General features: G+C 39.3%; 1 protein-coding gene across 7 annotated transcripts; it reads right to left on the bottom strand.

The window, feature by feature from the left end:
- Positions 1 to 10,234: 10,234 nt before the first annotated feature.
- LOC144714624 (SUN domain-containing protein 2-like) lies at positions 10,235 to 17,258 on the bottom strand. Of its 7 annotated transcripts, none has more exons than XR_013584412.1 (8): positions 15,449 to 17,258; positions 14,986 to 15,053; positions 14,775 to 14,859; positions 14,570 to 14,699; positions 13,983 to 14,493; positions 12,814 to 12,873; positions 11,254 to 12,035; positions 10,235 to 11,153 (listed from the first exon to the last, which is right to left on the bottom strand). XR_013584412.1 is itself a non-coding variant. In XM_078589409.1 (7 exons), the coding sequence occupies exons 5-7, from the start codon at positions 14,031 to 14,033 to the stop codon at positions 10,848 to 10,850; spliced, it is 372 nt and encodes a 123-aa protein (XP_078445535.1). In that variant the 5' UTR covers positions 14,034 to 14,457; positions 14,556 to 14,699; positions 14,775 to 14,859; positions 14,986 to 15,053; positions 15,449 to 17,221; the 3' UTR covers positions 10,235 to 10,847. The 7 variants fall into 7 exon arrangements, 1 of the variants encoding a protein (XP_078445535.1); XR_013584413.1 differs by having other exon boundaries at positions 13,983 to 14,457; positions 14,556 to 14,679; positions 15,449 to 17,256; XR_013584409.1 differs by having other exon boundaries at positions 13,983 to 14,457; positions 14,556 to 14,699; positions 15,449 to 17,254.
- Positions 17,259 to 20,964: the final 3,706 nt, after the last annotated feature.

Here is a 20,964-nt window from a genome sequence, read left to right as displayed (position 1 = left end):
ATTCATGTTAGTCCTATCTTCAAATGTTAACCTCTGCTGATAAATCAAAAACGTATGAGATAAACCAGCATCAGGAAAATATATATGCAGCAGAAAAAATTATAGAGTATTTAAAAAAACAAGCTCTGGTATAATCTCAAATAAGACACCATCTTACACTAAGATAGAAACTTTAAGTGAACATAATCAAAGACATGACATTCTAAATGCTGAAAGGTACCAAAAAGAAACCACACTCAGTAGATATTGAAAAAGGAAAAACTTTGTAACTAATAAAAAACAATAAATAAAATCCACAATAATTTATGGATTGAAGGAAGATAGACAAATATCTATCTAACCATACAAAAATGCGTGCACCCAAGGCAGGTGTGCCTAACAGATGACAAGCCTCTTATCAGAGTACTATCTCCACAAACGAACCTGCCCAAATAAATAAAACAAGATTCTTGAGAACAATATGCAACACCTAGCATAAAGAAGTTTCTTTAAACGAAAAATTTTAGCATGTGACGGAAGCAAAACACGAGATAGTGACAAGATACCAACGTGATAAAACACACCTCGTAAATTACATCACAAGTTCATATATATGACCCTGTCTTGCTAGTAAGCACAATGTCCAAAAACCTTTCTTATGCTCAATAGGCGAAAAGGAACAACATCGCCATTCATAAATCGTAAGATAATGTTAACAAGGTATACCTACATATATAAAGAGTACCTATGTCTCTCTGGTTGGTCCTTCGTCTAAGTCTTATCTTCAAATGTAAACCTATGCCAAAAAATAAAAAATGTATGAGATAAAGCAGCATCGGGAAAATAAGATACAACGGTTCAAATAATAGATGAATTAAAAAAGGTCACATATAAAATCAAATTAAACAACATCTTTCACGAAGATAAAAACATAAATGCACATAATCAAAAAGAAATATCGCAAGTGCTAGAAGATACAAAAAACACTAACACTAGAGACACATGGAAAAGGAAAAAAAATAGTAATAATAACAAAGAGGAAATTATACACACAAGAACTCTAAGGTTAGAACCAATATAGACAAATGTATATCTAACCATATAAAGATGCATGAAACTGAACACAGCTGTGTGGTAAAGTTTACTCTATCTCCTATTGACATACGACCTCCATAAAAAACATGAGAAAATGAATAAAATAAGTTTCACAGAAACCACATACAACACGTGGTATAAAAAAGTTAATTTGGAAAACAAATTATGCATATGAAGAAAACAAAACACAAGATTACAACAAGATAGCAACTTGATAAGACATACCTCATAGATCACATTTCAAGTTCATATGCAAGACTCCGTCTTGCTAACAATCATAATGTTTATACAACTTTCTACACTCAAGAGAGGAAACAGAAAAAAAAAGCCTAACAAAAGGGAGCATAGAAAGAGCACCATGAATAAATAATAATAAAAAAGTAACAAACTATACCAGCATATTTTGATGATCTTTTGTTTTATTCTTGTGTCTATATGTGAACCTACAAAAATAAATAAATGATGTATTGTATAAATTAGATCATATAAAGAGCATACACCAACAATAAATACAAAAAGTTCTTTAATAAAAAATAAATTAAAGAGCATCTTAAACAAAGATAGAAACTCGAAGTAATATATACAGACTTTGCCTTTTGTGTTCTCTGTCTCAACGTATGGGGCTAAATATATCTATGCCAATAAACAAAAAGGTATAAGATAAATCACATTTAGAGAAACAAATTAAACAAATAAACATACCTACCCAACCTCCACACAAAAAAATTCAACAAAATAGGTAGCAATATAAATAAAAATTAGAAAGCACTAAATGTCATGGGGGAAAGCGAGATGAACAAATCTATCTCAACGGATATCACGGTGCATCCAACAGAAGACAGTTTCCATAAAACACCATATGTTACCCTTCTTGGTCCTCTATTTTTAGTATCAGGGTAAAGGTACCTTTGAAAGTAAAGAAAGAATGCATCAGATCAATTATTATCTTCAAAAGAAGATAAAACAACTAAACAAGAGAAAAAACTCTAAACTAAGCATGGTATACAAATTAAAATTATCAACCAATTGGAAAAAAGGTAAAAACACAAAACCACAAAAGAAAAAACATAAAATCGTAAGCGCGGAGACATAACTAAAAATACCAACCTAGCCTGCACACAAACAGAGCAAAAAAATAATTAGACATAGCAAGGAAAAAGCATAAAGAACTATATATCAAGGTGGAAAGATAGATGATCAAATCCATATCCGATATATGAAGATGCATCCAGGATAAGACAGTGACCTTGAAACACATTGTATTACCCTTCTTGGTCCTATCATGGTTAAGGTACCTATAAAAGTAAAGAAAGAATGTATCATATGAAACATATTCATGATGAGAAGATGAAACAACTAAACGAAATAAAATTTTCTAGACCCAAAGTGGAGAACAAAAAAAAAATCATAAAGTTGGAATAAGGATAAAATTATAAAACCACATAATAGAAATATAATATCTTAAGTGCAAAGAGATCTAAAAATACCCACCCAATCTGCACCGAAGAAAGAGCACTAAATAATTAGTGGAAGGAAATTAAAAAAGCACTATATGTAAAAAGGGGAAAATAGATGAACAAATCTACACCAAACAAGTCAAAATGTATCCAACAGAAGACTGTTGGTGTGAAACCCATGTTTTGTCCTTAATGGTACATCAATTTACTGTTGGGTTCTATAGGCCTTGACTTGGATGAACAAATCAAAACGATGCGCAGCGGACGACTTTTTGCGAATCAAACGGCATCGACAAAAACATTGAAACGAAGTACCTTTGCACGAATCTCATTCGTGATTTCTTCGATCCCGGAGCGGGACGAGTCGAGCTGCTCAAGTGTGCAGCCTCTAGATGTATCCATGATAAGCCGAAAATAGGGGTAAAAACTATGCAATTTTTAGACCTTGTCGTTGTGGATTTTGGCTTATGCAATAAAATTTATAAGAACTCCACTTAAGACGTATAGTGATAAGTATGAGTGTCATCCAAGGGAAGCTAGTAAGGAATTTGATTTGGTGATTATATGGGTCGTTTCACTTTGATTAAACTGAATTTGATCCTCAATGAGGATTAAGTCACCCTAATTAGACGAGAATTTTGAAAGGGGGGTAGAAGAGTTGAGATGAATAGAAGAAATATGGAGCTCTAAATTGGCTTCTTTGATCCTAATAAAAGGATCCAAGAGGTCAATTAGAGAGGTTAAATGGGAATTTTTAATTTGAGTTTGGTTTGTTTTTTACAAATTTGATAATTCCGAACTGAAATGGAGGTAATTTAATCTCCTCAGAATTAAAACTAAATTTTTTTAGAGTTTTTCTTTGGAATGCAGTTGAATCCCTCAAATTCTCCTCTCAATCCTAATCAGGGCTTGTACATGCTGCTCAAGCCAAGCGATTTAGAATTTCAGATCAAAACCAAGAAGAAGAAACAAGAAATTGAACTAATCTCATTCAAAATGCACAAATCCAAATACAATCAAGGAAAAAGTACCAGATAACTTGATCCAGGGTGGGACTCCTCTCTGTCTTGCAGCTGTGATAGAGAACCATCAAGAATGACCCCCTCCTTCTCGAAATTCAGCTTTTATACTTAGATTATACGGTAAAAATCACCATTTTACCCCCATTTAGTACTTAATGTTTATCTATAAATATAGGCTGGATCTGAATAATCCAACTTTACAGATAGAAAGAGGGGATCAAGACGAACAAATCCATAAAAAATCATCTCAATCGGACTTCAGGATCAAAAGTTATTAATAAATCAATTTTAAACCAATTTAATCCATTGGATTTAAAATTGATTTATTTATTAATTTCATTTTTAAACACGCAATGACGTGTCGCTCTCTCATTGGCTGCCGCATTTTGAATCCTCCTTTTTGCATAAAAGTCCTTAAAAAGCCTGGAATTACTTTTGGACGCCGCCCAAAAGTAACTGCGTATATGCCCCTGGCGTACTCTTTCTCCTCCGATTTCTCCTAAAAATATTAAAAATATATATTAAAAATTGTAATAAAACCCTGTAAAATTTTAAATTGGATCTTTACGCCTGCAGTGGCGACCGAGAGCTGTTTTCAGGGTCTTTTGCAACGAAAGTTTGCAAAAAGGGCCTTGAAAGTTTGAAAATAATAAAAATACTTCTTTTTCTTTTATAAATATACTTTTTTTCCTTGAAATAAATACATTTCCTCTTCAAATAAATCTCAGAAAATTCCTAAAAATTCGTAAAAAATTCTAGAAAATTCACTGATTCATTCCCATGCTGATAAATGTCGAAATAAAATATTAAATATACCATTTTCATTCAAAAATAATTATTTCAAGCTTCAATAAATCCTTTAAAATTCATAGAATTAACAGAAAATTAGGGAAAAATCAGAAATCACTAGAAAACACTATTTTCATGTAAATATATGATAACATCCCCATTTTAAGCTCTTTAAATGCATAAAATCTTGCTAGTAACATGAAATAAAGACATAAATTAGGGTGTTATCAATCCACGCGGTCCTCGGCACGTCGGATCTCCTCCTTCTCGTAGACGAGCCCCGTTCTATCTCCATCGGCATCGTTACGTCATCTCGATCACATCAGGGATGGAGAGGGGGTGTAGGGAGAGTCGAAATGAAGGGGAAAGGCCCCTGAACAATTCTGGCCTCCGTGAATTTCGTTTAGCGCCTTCCCCTATTTAAACTAAGTGAGTATTTTTCATAAAAAGCCTCGAAACTTAAGTATATCTTCCAACGTCCAAAAGACCATTTGCGTGTGACCCTCTAGGCCCATGTATCAGTCTAGTTAACGACTCCAACGGCCCAATAACCTTTATTGGCCTTACAAATTAATTAACTATATCATCATATAGATTTATTAACGTCGGATCAATTTAACCCAATCGATAGGTCGAGACTCTGACACGTGGGGTGCCAAGCTACACCTCATGTCCTAGAAGATACAAAGGAGTGTGTATCGACTCACTCATGGAACCTATTCATCATCGGTTACCGTGTATGCATAATCCCTCATCCACTTGACGGTCCTTGGACGACTTAGGGTATGGTCAAGTGTCAAACCCCAATCGATCATCTGAGTTAGTACTAATGCATTCGGAAATCATCGGAGAACTCTTCTTTGATATTTCACTGCCTTGGCCAAGGACTTCGTGGCATCATCTTCCTTGAGCTGTCACCTCTTATACTGGGGGTGGACGATCTCATCTTGACCACTCAATCGCCTTCGTGTACTTCTTGATGCACCCAAACTAAGACCGTTTAGAATCCCATGATTAGAGACCTGTTGGCCATAGCCAAAGTACTACTGTCCATCCACAAGACGTCTTTGGTGTCTCAGGTCTAAGGACCACTTACACAACCGTGACGTGAATCAACCTGATTAACAGTTCGGTATAATACCACTCAGGGATTTGTACGGATCAATTCAGTGAACTCTTTCCACTAAAGAGCACTCACTATCTATCCTTAGTGTCGCCACACTAATGGCTACGGGACCGGCCATACTCATCATATGAGTGAGGCTAGATAGTGCTATTCTATCTGGATACTTCGATGTCCTTCTCGCATATCCTTTGAATAAGAATGTTTAGAACACATGCTTAAAGATTAGTGATCTCCGTATTATGATCTCATCATAATTCACTAAGTCCGATCATGTATTCATGGACTTCATTATACACATCACACGTGCACTATAATGAATATGCTCTATTAATGAACATGGAACGAGATGTGGAATGTGTGATTGGCATGCCGGCCACATATATTTCCATTATTTACAGTATCAAGGTACAGGTACCCACGAAAGTCAATGAAGAATGCATGAAAATAATTATATTCATCAAAGCAAGATGAAAGAGCAAAAACAGGAGAAACATTTCCAAACAAGCGAGGTATACAAAGCAAATCTATTTTCCAATTTAAATAATGATAAAACCACATAATGAAAAATATTACATTGTGATTGCAAGTACATATCTAAAAATACCATCCCAACTTGCATAGAAGAAGAGCAACTAAATAATTAGCGACATCAAAAAGAAAAACTATGAACCACTATATGTTAAGGGTGAAGAGATATTAATAAATCAATGTCCCACGATATCAAGATGCATCCGGCAGAAGACCATTGCCTAAAATGCATTGCATCGCCTATTACAGTAAAGGTGAATATGAAACTAAATAAAAATGTATGAGATTAATTGTATTCATAATAAGCAGACGAAATGACTCAAAAAAATCGTGGTATACAAAATATAACCATAAAGCAATTGGAACTAAGACAGAAGGATAAAGTCATATAATAGGAAACATAACATCATATGTGCAAAGCGATATCTAAAAATACCAACCCAAACTATACACGAAAAGTGAAATGAACAAAAATGAATTGTAAAAAGAATGTATTGACGTTGTTGGTTCTGTTTTCTACAATATCCGCAAAATGAACCTATGCAATTTAAAAATAATGTATAAGATAAACTACATATGAAGAAAGAAGAAATATGAGAAAATTTTTAAAAATATTTTAAATTGGAGGGTGATATATAAAATCAAATTATATAGGATCTTGCATGAAAAGAAAAACATAAAACAACTTAATCGAACTCAAAACATCATTTGGGCTGAACGATATTTCCAAATACCCACACAACCTGCTCATGGAAACAACAAAGACATTTACCAACAGCAAAGGAAACATAGATAGCACTATTATCCAACGATGGAAGAGAGGTGAAGAAATCTATATCCAAGCATATCAAGATGCGAGCAGCAGAAGAGATCTAAAATAGAAGAAGGTTAGATATAAGTTTCTAGAATTTACAATTTATAATGTTGAAAAGAATGTTCATATCCTCAATAGGAAAAAGTATCTCCCCTCTTGGTCTGTACTTTTTAAGCAGCTGCATAAATGAATCTTAGAAAGTAAATAAGAATGTATCTCATGAATTAGATTTCTAAAAACATTAACGGCAAGTAGATAAAGTTTCATTCAGAAAGTAATCAAATTTGAAGGTAGATACAATACCACATTATAGGAAGATAGAAAACTGATAACACATGATTAACGTACCAAATGAATAACATTATAAGTTTGGGTCTAAGCTTATAGTTTTCTATGGACAATTAATGTTTGAGGCAAGCATTATAAGCATTATCATCAAAAGGGGTGGGAAAGCTAAAGAAATTCTTTCGAAAAGTCCGGTTCTCTTTGTCTTCGAGCTTTCATTCCTCAATCCACTTATTCGATCTTTCATATACCTCCCCACCAAAAGATAGAGACAAATAGGAATAACCAAACTACGTCTACAAAATGCCAGTACCATGCTGCTGCTTCAAAGCCAACGTGATGCTCCTTGGTTAGATGACCAAGATATTGGCAAATACCACATATGATCAAGAAAAGAGTACCTATAATCACATGAAAACTGTGAAAGCTAGTTGCTTGGCAATAAATACTATTCGAAATAATGGAGGGTGCTTGGCAATATTCCATTCCTTGAAAGCCAGTGGATACTAGAGCCAGTGAAACGGTAGCTACTAAAGCGTAAACAGCTCGTTTTTCCTTCCCCGCAAGTATAGCATGATGAGCACAAGTTACGGCAGATCCGGATGAAGGGAGAATAGGGTATTAAGAAAAGGGATTTCCCGACGATCTAAAACCCCAATCCCTCTTGGAGCCAAATACCTCCGATCTCTACCGTAGGTGCCAAAGAAGAATGAGAGGAAGCCCGAAAAAGAGCAAAAAGGAACATAACCTCCGATACTATAAAAAGAATAAAACCATAACAAAGTCCTAATTGTACAGCTTTTGTATGATGTCCTTCCAACGTGGATTCACGTAGAACATCACGCCACCATACGAACATGGTATAAAGTATAAATATTAGACCCAAACTAAGAAGTGTTGCACCCCCTTGAAATGGGTGCATGTACATCACACCTCCTACGGTGGCTGCAAAAGCTCCAAGTGAACTCAAAATAGGCTGTGGAAAAGTGGGTCAGGTGTTCTCAATCGGCGAAGCCTCCTTGGACTGAGCTAAGGAGTTCTCAATCGGCGAAGCCTCCAAGTACTGAGCTTAGGATTTCTCAATCGGCGAAGCCTCACAGCCAATCCTTGCTCTCTCATTTATAATTTAAACTTTTATGATATAATATATTTAAACTTATTGCCTGTAACTCTAACTCCTATACTCGATTATTGCTAATTTCATCGTAAAATTGCTGATTTTATACAGCCGTTATCACTATGTCCAAAATCCTGGTTGTAAGGGCTTTTTTGTTCTTAGAGAACCTGTCCTGTCTATATATGATACGTGGGGGTACCTGGGCATATAACACACTTAATCTCTGTTCTCACAATTTTTCTATATCTATTAGAACTCTATTAAGTGTATTTTCTATCCCATTAACATCTGATTATATTGAAGATTTATTTAATACCATTTCACCACCTAAAGATAAAAATAAATGGAGCATAGTAGTATCACACTTTATTAAGTGTTACAAGAACTATGTTGATTCTGTGTGCAGTAACTAAGTGATTGATTCTGATGAACACTATAATGCTGTGAAGTGGAATCAATTTAAGAAACTTTTAGAGAATAGAAGTAACAATTACAGCGTGCATTACTAAAAGGAAGAGAGGCTACAGAGTTATAGATGTATTTCTTGGCTCTCGTTTTCTTCGATTCATAAAAGAAAAGGTAGGAGGAGGACCTTGTGGTCATGCCACCCTGGATGTACTCTACTCTCATTAGTCTTTAGTTGAAGATTTAGGCGAAGCGGGTTAACAAAAGTCATGATTGGTAGGTTGAAAATCCAGATGCTGGTGCACGCTGGTTCCAGGTTGAAATATGATACGAAATATGTAGATTGAAAACACCTCAACCAAAAAGGCAATGGAGGCGTCACCGATTGAGAACACATAGATGCATCGCCGATTAAGATCACCTCAGGCTTTAGAGGCTTCACCGATAGACGACACCGTGTTTACCGTGGTTAAGCAAAACTTTTACAAGGGCAAGTTTTCTAAATAACAGACATCATACAAAGCGTATAATACCATAATAAAAGGTCGAAACTTAGCCTTGGAAAAAAAAGAAATTAGAAAAAGGGAAAAAGTACACAGCGCTACAAATGCATCATAGAATGTAACATGGGATAAGAAAAGTGGAGAAATGTAAGGAAGACTAAAAATAAACCAATTGGAATTTGAGTTAATTGAGAAGCCGTATTTCAATTAAAATATTCGAAGCACTAAAATTGAAAAGGTACATGGTTCTGTCTCTATCTCTCTTCACCGATGTTTTACCCGATTCTCTCGATCACCCTCTCTCTCTCCCTCTTTCTCTCTATCTGTTTCCCTTCTCTTCTCTCGATCACTTTCTCTTTCTCCTATCTCTCTCCCTCTCTTTCTATTCTCTCAATCACACTCTTTCTTTCCTTTCTCGTTCTCTCCATCTACCTCTTTCTCTTCTCTTGATCACCCTTTCTCTCCTTTCTCACTCTCTCTGGCGCCTTTTTTTCTCTCACAATCAGTTGTCTGTAGATGCTCGTTCATTTCTCCCGTGAAAAAGTCATCGCTTCTACAGACATTCCATCGAAGCTTGAATTTCAAGTGCATGAGAGACAAGAAGGTTCCAGCTTTGGAGGGAGAAAAGAAAGATTCCCAAAAGTGGAGCTTAGTAAGACTGGATGGATTAGAATAGCTGGGTGGTGCAAGCACCTTTGTAGGAAGCTAGATTGGGTGCAACAAAGACAAGGATTTAGTGGGGAATGAGAGGGGAGGGAGTAGAGAGAAGGAAGAAGAGAGTAGAGAGGGAGTAGAGATTGCGAGGATTTGAACAAAGAGAGGTGTTTGAATGAAATGGAGAGAGAGCGAGATCAAAGAAACAGATTGGAATGTGATTTTATTAAGAAGCCCCATTTTATGAACATATTTCATTAAAAAATGTACGTTTATTTCCATCTATCTCTTCTCTCAATAACCCTCTTTCTCCTCCCCAGCATCAGCGTCCCTCTTGTAAGGCCACCGCATCAGAGTGCACTCTCTCGGCGCATTTGACTGGTCCTACTCCACACTATGCAATGATTTTTCAAATTTTTGTTAACTGACATCTTATTAGGTTGGCCACACAAAAGGCACAATGCAACATTCATGATCAAACTTGTAAATTGTCATCCTTCAATGTAATTCACCATCATGTATGTGGTGGACAATGTGGAGGGTCATGTGAGCATAATCGCTGGTACCCGACGAGGGAACGAGACATAAAAGAAGGCATGAAGGCTTTTGTTTTGTTTTCCATTTCGAGTCATGACTTGTGCCAAATGACTGCACGGGATGAAACCTCTTCGAGCCTCACCTACGTCGGGGTAAAGGCACGAAGGCTTTCATTCTGTTGTAGTACTGATTTTCGATGACGGATGATTGATGACGCTAAGGGATATTATAGATGAGCCTTAATTGATGTTTCAGAGGTGGTCTATGCTGGTAGATGTGGTGTTGACCGAAGTTTGGAGACGGTTGATGTTGTTGTCGTCATCGTCGAACGTCAGTCAACGTTGCCATCAGGCTGAAGATTGAAGGAATTACCTTGGCGATGTGATCAAGGGTCAAAGCATCGGGAAATATAGCCGTTGTGAGCCTGATGTCAACAAACCCAAAGCTTCCCTGCAAGGCGAAGCACTGGATGAGCTTGCCGAAGCTTGGCTGCAGCATCTTCTGCGCGTTTCTGTTGACTGCCGCCCGTCCTCTTATCAACCACCATATGCTATCCCCCCCATAGGCCTCCGAGGAGTGGTGAAGGACCACGGCGCCGCCCCCTCCAGCGCGTAGTCAACCCTTCCCAGCCCATCAACCTCATGCTTCACCAATTCCTTCAGCACCACCTCCCTAATGTATCCCCTCATCTCCTCCAGCTCGACGACGTCCCTCTCCTCATAATTCTCGAAACCCAAAAGGAGCTCCCTAATCTCCTCCTTTGAAGTCAATCCGTCTTGGTTAATACTAGTGAGAGAGTTCTCCCGGGTTTGAGTGCGCCATTCCAGCTTCTTCAATTCAACCTGAACGAAAAAAATGGAAGAAGCTCGGTCATGGTCCTTTTTCAAACCCTTGTAGTGTACCGAATGAAACTATGCAGTGGGATGAAAGGGGAAGTCTCACCGCACTCCATCAAGGGCAGAATCTCCCCTTGACACAAAATATGCCTCTCAAGACACGACAAGTCTGCTATTGATGGGCTTGTTTGTCTTTGGCCGATTAATGTATCGATGGGTCGATCACTCCAACGGGACAGCACATATGCTATTCGACACTCAAAATTTTGAAGAACGACTCGACAAGCTCAAATCCTCTCTCATGAAGACGACGAAGATGATTCAAATTCAGGTTCTCTCTATTAGCCCCTTGCATGTGTTTTTACGGAGGCTTTCAGAATCGCGGCTGACTCTCTGATCAAGAACTTCAATCAGACTTTGAATCATCTTTGTCATCTTCACGAGAGAGGATTTGAGCTCGGCAAGTCATTCTTCGAGATCTGGAGGGGGGAACGGCATCTGTGTTGCCCCAATGGAGTGATCGGCCCATTGATAGATCAATCGGCCAAAGATGGACAAGCCAAGCAATAACATAAAGTTTGTCGTGAGAGCCATCACCACGCTCAACCAAGCAGGCTTGTCGCGTCTCAAGAGGGATTTTCTGTGTCGAGGGGAGATTCTGCCCTTGATGGAGTGCGGTGAAACTTCCCCTTTCAACCCACTGTGCAGTTTCCTTCGATACATGACCAGGGTGTGAGGAACTGCCGTAATGGAGCTTTTCCCATTTTGAACGGCATCAAGAACAGCTCCCTCAGTCGCTTCCACGACTTGCCTCCACCGCGGTTCCAATCGCGAGTTGGAATCCACCGGTGATCATGTTTCATTCGAGGCCATGAAGACACACCTCACCTGTTTTCATACCAGCAAAGACAAAATTCAGCATTTCTTCAAGATTTCTGGAAGAAGGAGAAGAACACAATCCCAAAAAATAAAAATCCGAAAGAACTATCCACATTCTGCAGTTCGGACAATGAACAAACACAAATCGATGTAACAAACCAATTTAGAAACTAAACCAGATGGGGATGGACATTAAACACGCCGCGATAACCAGAAAAACCAGCAAAAACCTTAAAAACGCGCCGACAATAGTTTGATTTGAAGAAGAACAAAACTAAGAACTATACCGCGACTACACGAACACAGGATCAGAAACAACAAGGACAAAATTGAGATTCAAACCAGACGACGCAACAACAACAACATAAAATTCAAACCTGCCACGATTGAAACTCACCTCACCTGTTTTCACAATGGCATAGACAAAATTTAGTACTTCATTCAAGATTTCTAGGAGGAGAACAAAATCCAGAGCAATAAAAATCCCAAAGAACTATCCACATTCTGCAGTTTGGACGATGAGCAGAGACAAATCGATGCTACGAACCAACTCAGAAACTAAACCAGATGGGGAAGAACAATAAACACGCCCTGATAACCAGAAAAACCGGCCAAAACCCTAAAAACGCGACAACAAGAGTTCATTTTGAAGAATAAAAAACCAAGAACTCGACTGCAAGTGCACGAAAACAGGATCAAAAATGACAAATCAAAATCTAGGTTTGAACCAGACGACAACGACTACGAAAATGACATAAAATTTGAACTTTCTGCAATCGAAACTCACCAAGATGATTCTAATTCAAACCACACGCGAAGACAAGCAACTCACCCTGCTCCAACTCGGCTGTAAAGTCGCAAAGAGAGGATATAAAATTACTTCCCACCATAATATTTAATAAAAATAATCCAAATATTTAACTTGTTTATCTATCTGAGTCGAGGCCCATTAAAGCCCATAAAGGCCCGGTCCAGGAAGTTGACAAGGTCTGCTAAAACACTCCCATCACCTGGCCCACCAATTACCTCGCTGTAGGTGAGAACCCCAAAGTCAACACCATACACATCCCAGACAAAATTTCAACTACTTGACCTAGCTGTCTACTTCTTAGCCAGCCCTTTGACAGCCCCATGATAAACTCCACAATGGTCAAATATAAATCGCTCCAACCAGGCTCAAAGTCAACCCCTCTGGTCTTTGGTTAGGCTATTTTGTAGTATACGAGGGCTGAGCAATGGGACCTAGTCAAATTACGGCTTGAAAGCCTCTTCTCTTGATCTCTATTCTCTTGATCAAAGGGGTGGAATAGACTATCAAATGACTATCATGATTTCTCATCCCGCCAAACAAACTCTGCTTAGCTGATTTTTCAGAGATTCTTGCCACTCAATGATATCTCAAACAAACTCGATCTAAGTGAAACATATGTACTATCATTGACTTATATGTACTTCTCAAACAGTTTAACGACAGCACACTTTTCTTTTTTCATTCCTGCATCCCATAACCTGATTAACTCATTTTTACAACATAAGTTAAGGGACTTGCTCACAACTCACCCCTTGAACAAAATCAATAGTTAATTTGGACAGTATATTTTCCTCTTTACACGCGAAGGCCTCCATTGGAATAATATTTATGTACTACAGTTGACTTTCCTACACCCTTGGATCATTGTTTACTGGGTATCATGCTTTTCTTTTTTATTCCTCCAACCCCAAAGGTGTTTAAATGATTGTAATACACATCCCCGGGTGTATTACAATGTGGGGGGGGGTAAGGGACGGCTCCTGTTGCTAGTGTGCACACCATTGATGGGTCCAACCAAAGACATAACAGTAGAAATTTTATCCCTCAAAACATTAATCATATCTACACCTCTAGGCCATGGAGACGTGCTGGGGAGGTACTGAAAGGAATAATGAACGCGTAAATGGGGAGAGGTGTGATCATACCGGATTAGTTGCGACCTTTGTTGTCCATGTCAGTGATAACATGCATGGCATGCACCGACAACATGTGTGTCATGAGCTGAGTTGGCAGCGATGGTGCGGATGATGGAACCAGTATCAAAGCACAGTTAGTACAGTGGAAATGACCAGCCATGACGGTGGCATGGCAAGGTGGTGGTTTGCGTGGCGGTGATGCAGGCGCAGCCGTGGCATGCACGGCACGATATTGGCTCCCATGCGGTCAATAAGGGAGTGGCGCTGACAGGGCGACAATGGTGCGATTGACAGTAGAGTAGGCAAGCAACGCAAGGATGGTGCAGCAGTGCAGAGGTAGCACATCCAAGTTGGGCAGCACGGCAGCCCAGAGAAGATGCGGCAACGTGGGGCACTTAGGCCGTGGGTCGATGAGGTGTGGGACGAAGTAGTGTAGTGACATGAGAGGGTGGTGCGTCAGCGGCATCAATGATGATGAATAAGACTGTTCCAAAGGATGCCCAAATTCAAAGTGACAATACTGTAAATAGGTTGAAAATTGAAAGTAAGAACGAAATTCAAAGTAAAAATACTTTTTCTTACTTTTTCTCTCTTACTTGTTGGGAGGTACCCCCATATATAGGGGTACTAATGGCTCCCTAGAAGGCCTACACTTCTGGTCCAACTTCAAAGTGATGACACAGAGCATGCGCCTGAACACGTAGGACTGCAAGACGGGAAAACACTCTAAAAATGCAAAACAGAAAAATGTCAACCTCCGGGCCCGTGGACTAGGGTGAATACTTGAATGCCAAGTTTCACCTTTTCATTGGCTCCTCCCACAGGTTGAGACTGGGTCTTCGGAGCTAGGTTGTCTTCATCAGAACCTCCCTCACATGAAGAAGAACTAGATTTTGAAGACAACATAAATCATGCAGAAAATAGTAGGCTTGGTGATGGGCCATAGCTAAGGAGCTAACAATGTTTCGCTAGGGGGTACTTGATGAACCAAAAATAAGACATGAATTCATACCTATTTTAAAATCCTTTTTAGCATTAGTTTGTTGATATTATCATCGTTCTTATATGGCTCATCCTTTCCTGCATTACAAGGAACATTGGGTAAGAATAATGCTTTTCAATATAATGTGTAGCACAATTAACCAACCCACTACTTGCCATTTAAAATATGCTACTTCTCTCATTGAAAATACACTACTTCTCTCAGCTCTTTAAAAGGTGATTTTAAAGGCCCTATGAAGGCCTATGTTCTCCCATCGTGTCAATCTGGCACGATGATCTTTCAATGACCCATAAGCACAGTCAAAACTGGAAACACGCAACTAAGCATCCCCATATTTGATTTTTATCCTTGGTACTGGTTTAACACGACGGTCGGGATCTAGCGGCTTGTGCTATACCATGGGGGAGTGAACACAAAATACAATGCAATGAGGTAAAATGATAGGTACGTTTGAAAATGAGCAAGAAAGTACGTTGGGATCCCGGGTGATCTGAGACGTAATCAGATGGCAACACATGGCATTGTCATGGTGCGACCAAGCTGCCAATGATCCGCGAGATCAACTAATGAACCGATAGAGTGGGAGACATCTTTTGTCCAAGAGCGTGTGCACCATCAACGTGATCGAGCAGGTTCAATACTACCAAAGAAATTATACTAACCTAAGAAGGTAGCTAGTTCTATCACGCGTTTAATTTTTACTCGGGGAAAAGAAGCAGCCAATGGCCGGTACTGAGGGGAGATAATATTGATAAAAGAAGATGAGGGAAGAAACCCTGACATGCAACTTCATTCCGTGCATGCAATAGTAGGCTGGTGCGACGCCGGAATAAGCAGACTTCTACGGCTTGGAGTCCGGGCACTCGTGTTCAACTAGAGAGATGCCTAAGGGCCGAAGGCAGTTGAAGGGGCCCTGGCACTGGCCCTCACGACCTAGGGAAGGGACTGTCAGTGATTCAAAGTTGGGCCCTCCATGCGTTCGATAGGGTGACACCTTGGGTGTTGTTGACCATTGATAGATCAGAGAGATGAACAGCGATGCAAGACGGTTCGCTGGAAGATCAGGGGACGTGGCGAGGGGGCTCATCAAATTGTTTTACAGAAGTCATGACAGTTTTGTGGGCGACTCCAGAAGTAGGAAGGTGCTGCCACTGTTCGGGTGCAACCTCCAACTGCCGGATTGTGACCAAGTAATCAACAATGACTACTTGCTCAGTGATGGCACAAGAACGTAGTTGTCGTCCAATATTCTTGGTGATGTAAAACAATTCGACGAGGTCCATCAGATGGGTTTGCGTAAAAGGAAATGTTCGTGTGCAATGCCAGAGAAGGATGATGCAATGTTTTAAAATAACGAATAGTATTCAATTGCCGTTGAAAAAGAAAATAGGACTGGAAAGATACACAAGAAAATCCTTGTAATTGAAACGCTCCCAATGACCCTCAGAATGTCTGAAACACTACAAGAGTGAGAAAAGCAATCACTGCCCATATATGTTCCAACCCCCCGGAAGCAATACTAAACTGAAACCAAGAATGGAGAAAGCTCTACTTCCAGATACAGATGACTACTTATGATACTCTTTGTGGTAAAGGAACAATGTCATCGACACTAAATGAAATAATTAAGCCGTAAATTTTAAGGGGCGACAGAGGGGAATGAGATGACCAATTGGCAACGGCTCGAACCGTATACAGATGTTCACTGATTTTAGGAGAATGCTTCATTTTGATTGAAAACCATCCGTTGAGGGAATATATCCTCCAGAAGATGCACGACCAAGGTCGGGAGCTCTGGAGACATTTCCAGCAGTATAGCATCCAAGAATTGAAGAAACAAACAGTTCAATGAAGGCGATGACGCGATGAATAGAAGGCACAGAAAACGATCCTGGACAGAGTACCAGGAAGAAGGAGAATCGGGACAATGTCGATCGTTCCTGACCAACTAGCGTATCCACAATCTGTTATGGATGAAACTAAAATCAAAATCAAAGTCTTCACATGACTTGATGATAGCTCGACGATACAGATAGAGATGACTGATTAATCGGCCACACCAAACTGTAGGGATAGCTTGGGTCATCGATCCATCATTGTGAGGGTGTCGAGCCCCGAATCCACAACCTAGATCTTGTTTCGAAAGCGGCTATCAACGGTTATCATTCAATCCGTGCAAGGGAAGTATCCAGAAGGAAAGAGGGGTTGTCATAGTGACGAATAACCCTTCGTTTATAGTTCCGGATCGTCCTGCACATGGACGAAGGATGAGATGGGACAGATTTTCGTCCCATCCTACATCTGATGTTAGCTCATGGACGAAGGAAGGGACGGTTTTTCGTCCACCGGCAAGAAAACCGTCCCGTCCAATAATCTTGGGACAATTTTTCGTCCCATCCAGTCCTCTCAGAATGATTTTTTGTCCCCACATTTGTCTCGGATGAAAAAACACATTTTATATTTTTAATATATTATTGTAGATTATAATATATAATAAATTTCCTAATGAGGCCAAGTGGCAACATCTCAACCGTCGGATGTGAGTCCGACAGTTTTTCGTCCACATTCATCCGGCCATCATTAGGAGACCTCCGAATGGATAATTTTTTCATCCCATGGGACAAAAACCGTCACATCTGCTAGTCCCAAGCACAAATTTTCATCCCAAACTTCGTCCTTACCCATGGACAAGACGATTTTTTTGTCCGCGTCCCTACACTATAATTACACGAGAAAGTCTGCCATGCATTAGGGCCTACCAATACTTTTTTAGGTAAGATGGTTGCCCTAATTGGCCAAAAAAAAGAAGAAAAAGCGAAAAAAAAAAAGCAAGATACAGACCCAAAAGGTGGTCCATGAACTGTTCATAAACATAAAGAAATGTGTAATTAAAATAAGACTCAATTGATCATCAAGCTGTGTACTTGAAGGTCGGGTCCTTTGCATCTGCTCGGGCGTCACGTTGTAGTTGCTGGTAAGCCTCAGTAGGAGCTTTGTGATGGTCCTCCATCATCCTCCAAGGGTGGGCGGAACTCAACTCTGATGAGTTAGAGCCGAAGATATCGTCTAGAGGTTGGATGAGCTCTGGTCGTAGTCGAGGAAGATCCGCTTCTGACAAAGCAAGGGGTGGTCAGAACTAGACTCGATACGCTCATTCCTCAAAGGGGTTAGGATTAGGGAAAGACACGGTCTGACCAAAATTTGGTCAGACCGAACCGTACCATAGTGTTCACCCATCCTGATATCGGTACCAGATGCTGATATTGAGACGGAGGCTGTATTGGATACCGGAAATGAATTTTCTGGTATTCAGTTTTTTCGATATCCTGTTATCGGATATCGGTATCAGATATCAGTTGCTACGGTGCCGATATCCGATACCAATATCCATCCCAATGTCGGTATCCGTCTCCGTCTCTGTCTCAAGGGGATAGATGACAGTACCGGATATTGGATGTGGATATCGAAAACCGATATCCAAACTTTTGAATAAAAAATACACCGTTAGACCTCAGAGGCTCAGACGAAGCACTACTTTTGGGGGCGGTGGACTACAGAGGCGGACGGCGGCGGTAGAGGGTGGCGGCGGAGCGCGCACGTTGGACGGTGGTGGCTACAGTGGTATATCTTCTGCATATCTCTATTATTCTTCAATCTCCCTCTTAAGTCTCAAATTTTCAAAATCGTACTCTCTTCTAATCTCTTATTCAATCTCTTTTCTCTCTAACCCTCTTCTCTGATTCTCAATTTCTCTTCTCCCATTCTCTTAAATTCTCCATCTATCACTCTCTTAAATTCTCCAATTCTCTTTAATTATCCACAATTCATTCTCTCCTCTCCCATTCTGCCAAAATCTCTAATTCTCACTCTCTCAGTCTCTCTTCTCCCAAGTTTTTTTAATTCTTGACATTTCATTCTCCCCTCTCCCATTCTCCCAAAATCTATAATTCTCACTAACTCTCTTCTCATCTCTTAATTCAGTCTCTTTTTTTCTCTAACTCTCTTCTCCAATTCTGACTCTCTCTTCTCCTAATATGTTAAATTCTCCATCTCTGACTCTCTTAAATTCTCCATATCTTAAATTCTCTCACTCGCTTGATTCCCAATTTCGTAAATTCTCCATCTCCATTCTCTTAAATTCTCCAATTCTTTTAAATTGTCCAGAAGTCATTCTCTCCTCTCCCATTCTCCCGAAATCTCTAATTCTCACTAACTCTCTTCTCATCTCTGAATTCAATCTCCTTTTCTCTCTAACTCTCTTCTCCAATTCTAACTCTCTCTTCTCCCAATCTGTTAAATTCTCCATCTCTGACTCTCTTAAGTTATCCATCTCTTAAATTCTCTCACTCTCTTAATTCCCAATCTCTTAAATTCTCCATCTCTCACTCTCTTAAATTCTTCAATTCTCTTTAATTCTCCACAATTCATTCTCTCCTCTCCCATTCTCCCGAAATCTCTAATTCTCACTAACTCTCTTCTCATCTCTGAATTCAAGCTCTTTTTCTCTCTAACTCTCTTCTCCAATTCTGACTCTCTCTTCTCCTAATATGTTAAATTCTCCATCTGTGACTCTCTTAAGTTATCCATCTCTTAAATTCTCTCACTCTCTTAATTCCCAATCTCTTAAATTCTCCATCTCTCACTCTCTTAAATTCTTCAATTCTCTTTAATTCTCCACAATTCATTCTCTCCTCTCCCATTCTCCCAAAATCTCTAATTCTCACTAACTCTCTTCTCATCTCTGAATTCAAGCTCTTTTTCTCTCTAACTCTCTTCTCCAATTCTGACTCTCTCTTCTCCTAATATGTTAAATTCTCCATCTGTGACTCTCTTAAGTTATCCATCTCTTAAATTCTCTCACTCTCTTAATTCCCAATCTCTTAAATTCTCCATCTCTCACTCTCTTAAATTCTTCAATTCTCTTTAATTCTCCACAATTCATTCTCTCCTCTCCCATTCTCCCAAAATCTCTAATTCTCACTAACTCTCTTCTCATCTCTGAATTCAAGCTCTTTTTCTCTCTAACTCTCTTCTCCAATTCTGACTCTCTCTTCTCCCAATATGTTAAATTCTCCATCTATGACTCTCTTAAGTTCTCCCAATTCACTTTAATTCTCCGCATTTCATTCTCTCCTCTCCCATCCTCCCAAAATCTCTAATTCTCACTAACTCTCTTCTCATCTCTGAATTCAAGCTCTTTTTCTCTCTTACTCTCTTCTCCAATTCTAACTCTCTCTTCTCCCAATATGTTAAATTCTCCATCTCTGATTCTCTTAAGTTCTCCCAATTCTCTTTAAATCTCTACATCTCATTCTCTCCTCTCCCATCCTCCCAAAATCTCTTATTCTCACTAACTCTCTTCGCATCTCTGAATTCAAACTCTTTTGCTCTCTTACTCTCTTCTCCAATTCTAACTCTCTCTTCTCCCAATATGTTAAATTCTCCATCTCTGATTCTCTTAAGTTCTCCCAATTCTCTTTAATTCTCTACATCTCATTCTCTCCTCTCCCATCCTCCCAAAATCTCTAATTCTCACTAACTCTCTTCTCATCTCTGAATTCAATCTCTTTTGCTCTCTAACTCTCTTCTCCAATTCTTAGTCTCTCAACTCCCAATCACTCACTCTCTTTAATTCTCCATCTCTTAAAATCTCCAAATTTCATTCTCTCCTCTCCCATCCCCCCAAAATCTCTAATTCTCACTATGTCTCTTTTCTCATCTCTCAATTCAATCGCATTTTCTCTCCAACGCTCTTCTCCTATTCTCATTCTCTCCTCTCCCATTCTCCAAAATTTTCCAACGCTCACTATCTCTTCGTCTCTCATCTCTCTACCTCTTTTATGACATTATCTTGAATTGCTTGGTTGGTTTGTCACGTTATCTTTATTATGACCATTACTTTATTTCAACTTCTATGTGTAGATCATTATCATGCGTTGACGTTATCTTCATTGTGTCCATTACTTTATCATGCGTAGATCATCATGC

The sequence above is a fragment of the Wolffia australiana genome, chromosome 17 (assembly GCF_029677425.1).
Source record: "Wolffia australiana isolate 7733 chromosome 17, ASM2967742v1".
NCBI lineage: Eukaryota > Viridiplantae > Streptophyta > Magnoliopsida > Alismatales > Araceae > Wolffia > Wolffia australiana.
The sequence above is the reverse complement of the archived record's forward strand: the minus strand, read 5'-3'. Positions and strand labels throughout refer to the sequence as shown.